The sequence below is a fragment of the Barbus barbus genome, assembly GCF_936440315.1.
Source record: "Barbus barbus genome assembly, chromosome: 2".
Lineage (NCBI taxonomy): Eukaryota > Metazoa > Chordata > Actinopteri > Cypriniformes > Cyprinidae > Barbus > Barbus barbus.
Genome location: NC_136730.1, coordinates 40,166,671 through 40,170,234, shown reverse-complemented (window position 1 = coordinate 40,170,234; position 3,564 = coordinate 40,166,671). Strand labels below are relative to the sequence as shown.

The 3,564-nt window shown below is 36.5% G+C and overlaps 1 protein-coding gene across 1 annotated transcript; it reads right to left on the bottom strand.

Annotated features, from left to right (window-relative positions):
- Positions 1-222: 222 nt before the first annotated feature.
- On the bottom strand, positions 223-2,765 carry LOC306877696 (ras association domain-containing protein 10-like). Its single transcript, XM_079429607.1, has one exon. It carries the CDS (start codon positions 2,566-2,568, stop codon positions 1,204-1,206), a length of 1,365 nt encoding a protein of 454 aa, XP_079285733.1. The 5' UTR covers positions 2,569-2,765; the 3' UTR covers positions 223-1,203.
- Positions 2,766-3,564: the final 799 nt, after the last annotated feature.

Here is a 3,564-nt window from a genome sequence, read left to right as displayed (position 1 = left end):
ACACAAATTTTACATTTGGACATTTCTAAAATACATGGATGGATTCTCTATTAAAAAAAAAACCATATAATAAAAACTCTTCTGTATCGTGAAGCTCTTCAGATGTCCACCACTTGCACACGTTTACTGAAAAAAAATAAAAAATATTTTTGAGTTGTAAACACCATGTGACAAACCACTCTGGAGCTCCATGAAAATGTCACAACAGTGCAGATTGGCAGCAGACAAGGACATTTTATTTCATGTTTATTTCATGCTTTTGCATGGCCAAAACATCTATTAAAATATCATTAAATATTTGCAACACTGAAATCAGTCTGAAAACTTTTAGGTTATTTTTTAAAATTCCATTTGGTGATGCACAGAAACAACACACTTCAGCTTTAAATAGCTAAAGCATAATCCATACTGTAATGTAAAATTGATCTGCAAGGCACAGCCTTCATAATGTTGGAAATGATGCCTCGTGCAGAAAAATACAACCACCCAGATTTCAATCCTGAATGTTTTTCTCAAAATAACAGTGCTATAATCACAAATACATGTGTGAAGTTAACACTGATTATTGGAAGCTTATTTCCGCCACAAAACAAAAATATAAAAAAGATGACTGTGACTTTTTGTCTCAAAATTCTTACTTTTTTCTCACAATTGCAAGTTTGCATCTCTGCAATTTAGACTTTTTTCCCCTCAAAATTCTGTTTACATCTAACGATTCTGACTTTTTCTTCAGAACTGAGTTAACATCAAGAAGTTGTTAATGACGTTAACAATTAATGACGTTTTCTCAAGTTTATATCAAGAAATTTTGACGTTTTTCTCAGAATTCTGAGTTTTCATCTCAATTTTGACACCTAAGTTTGTTAGTTTTTTTCCGTTTTTTGTTTTTCCATTTCCATACTTTGCAGTTTTTATTCTTATTATTCAATGGCAGAAAAAAGCTACCATATATTCTCATAGACAGAAACATGAAAATGACTAAGAATGCTTGGTAAGTGCATAGTTATGTTCTTAATGTGATTTGATAATATAATTTCATTTAGATTTTCAGGAAAGTACTTTTTTTTACTGTCCAAGCACTCCTGTTTACCTCTGCTTTATGCTTGTTTGCTGTATGCAAATGTAAAATGTGTTAAATTAAGACATACATTGTTCATTTGAACTATCCAGCAAGGAATAACATGAACGTAGGCTGTATTTGTTTTACACCAAAGATTCGCAGATGGGTGTGATATCTGAGTCTTGACTATGCATTGAGCTGAGTCCTGTATCTGAGTCGTCATCGTTCACGTCACATGTTTTTGAAAGCCCTCTTGCCTGCTCCACCCACACACTTTCCCCCTTCAGCGGCATCAATCTGTCTGTTTCTATTGTGTTTTCCTCTTTCAGCTCAGCTTCGGCCTCACTGTCCTCCTCAAAATCCAAAGAGTTGACTTTCTCCATTAAATCCCTCAGTTCTTTCTCTTTCGCTCCAAATATCTCCTGGGTCAAGTCCAAATCGTTCCTTATGGCCTCCAAATCAGTGTTCAGCCGCAGACCGATGTACAAACTGGTGTCGAGTTGGGTTCTGATCCTCTCTTCTTCAAGAAGCAACTCATTGTCAGACGATACATCCCCCACTGAAGGTCCATCGTCTTTTTCTTGAGTTGTGACTCTGAGAGACGTTTCGCCAGAAGTGCTTTCAGAGTCTTTATTCGCAAGTTCCTCGTGTCTTCGTTTCATCCACCTCTGGTTGAGTTCCTCTTGAATCTCAGTTGTAATGCTCTCCATGAGGGCCTCGTGGTTCGCCAGCTCTTCCTGCAGTTTGATGACCTCCTCGCATCTCTGAGAATATTCCTCAAACTGGGCGAGAGCTGTTTCTGGGCTCGGTTTGTCCCCCTCACCAACTTTATCTGGGTTGGCGTCCACTAAATACGTATCCTGGACATAGTTGATCCCATGCATCTTCATTCTGTCAAAATGAACTTTGGCCTCATACCTTTCGATTTCCCTGTCCAGCTCTTTTATCCTCTGAATCTGCTGGCGGATGGTGTGATCTTGAGAAATGACCAGGTGCACAAGGGTCTCCATCTTCTCCATAGACGAGGCATCTTTAGACGCAGCCTGCGCCCGTTTCTTATTGATTTTATCCAACTTTCTGAACGCTTTCCTGACTATCCGTCTTTGTTTCTCCTGTGACAGAGCCATGGTCACTCTGGCGGTCCCCTTGTAGACACAAGGGCTCTCCTTGCTGAGGACGACGCGCGCCTCTGCGCTCCGCGGCCCGTTGCTGGGTAAAGACGCCTCGTTTTTCACCAACACAAACCGGACGTTTTCTTGTTCCTCTCCCCAAGCGCTCCACAGTCGCAGAATCTTGGTTTTGTTCGGTAAAATCCGTTCAAATCCTCTCCATTTCTCCACGATGCAGTAGGACTGAGGAGAGCCCGAGAGAGAGACGCGCTGCTCCAGGTTCTGCTCCTCCAGTAAAACCCGGATCACATCCGCGCAGGTCGTGCGCTTCGACAAGCCCGACACCAGCTTCTCTTCGCGACAAACCCACACTGAAATTTTATTCTCCTCTGCCTCCATCTCTCAGACTGATCCCAGCAAGTCTGTAAAAGTTTCCCGGCGCAGGGAATTATTCAGGTGAAGTGAAAAATATGATAAAAACAAAAATATTCTATGAAAGGTTATGGGTTAATCTTCAGTAATAAAGATAAATCAGACTCAGCTCGTCTGAGAATGAAAGAGTTCGTCATAGTCCAGTGTCGGCAGGTTTGGTGTGTGTGTGTGTGAGAGTGAATGCGCGCAGACGGGACAGCGCTGCTGCTGCTGCGAGAGCGCTACACTGATCACGTGACCTACATCACCGCAACACTCTCTGTAGATCACAAATTACATACCTGTTGTGTGCACTGCTGTTTAGAAATAATTATTTAATTTAATTTTAAAATAAAATCTATTTAAAGTGTTTAGTATAAACAGAAAAAAGAAAAAAAAGTTTTAATGTGTTTTGACTGTCTACTAAATAAATAAATAAATACTAAAAAAAATAAAAATAAAAAGTGGTGATAAAATAAATTCCCATTTAAAAAATTTAATAATAATAATCATCATCCATAAATCCATCCATGAAAACAAGAACAAGGACCTGATAAGTTGTTTTGGTTGTCTACACAAAAAAATGACAATAATAATTCACTATAAGTCACTGAATTTATGACACAGAAAATCATCTCAGATAATCATATTAATTTATTACATACATAATGTCTTTATATTAATTTGCATACATAATAATGCGTTTTATGGATTTAATTTACTTTTTTTTATTTGTTTATTCTTATTTATTTATTTCTCATTTATATATTTTTTTTAAATAAAAGAACAAACAAATGCCAAGATATAAGATTATATATATATATATATATATATATATATATATATATATATATATATATGTATATATATATATATATATATATATATATATGTATATATATATATATATATATATATATGTATGTATATATATATATATATATATATATATGTATATATATATATATATATATATATATGTAT

Bases quoted from the DNA above. Each gene is read 5' to 3' on its own strand.
- LOC306877696 (XM_079429607.1), bottom strand. From the start codon at position 2,568: ATGGAGGCAGAGGAGAATAAAATTTCAGTGTGGGTTTGTCGCGAAGAG.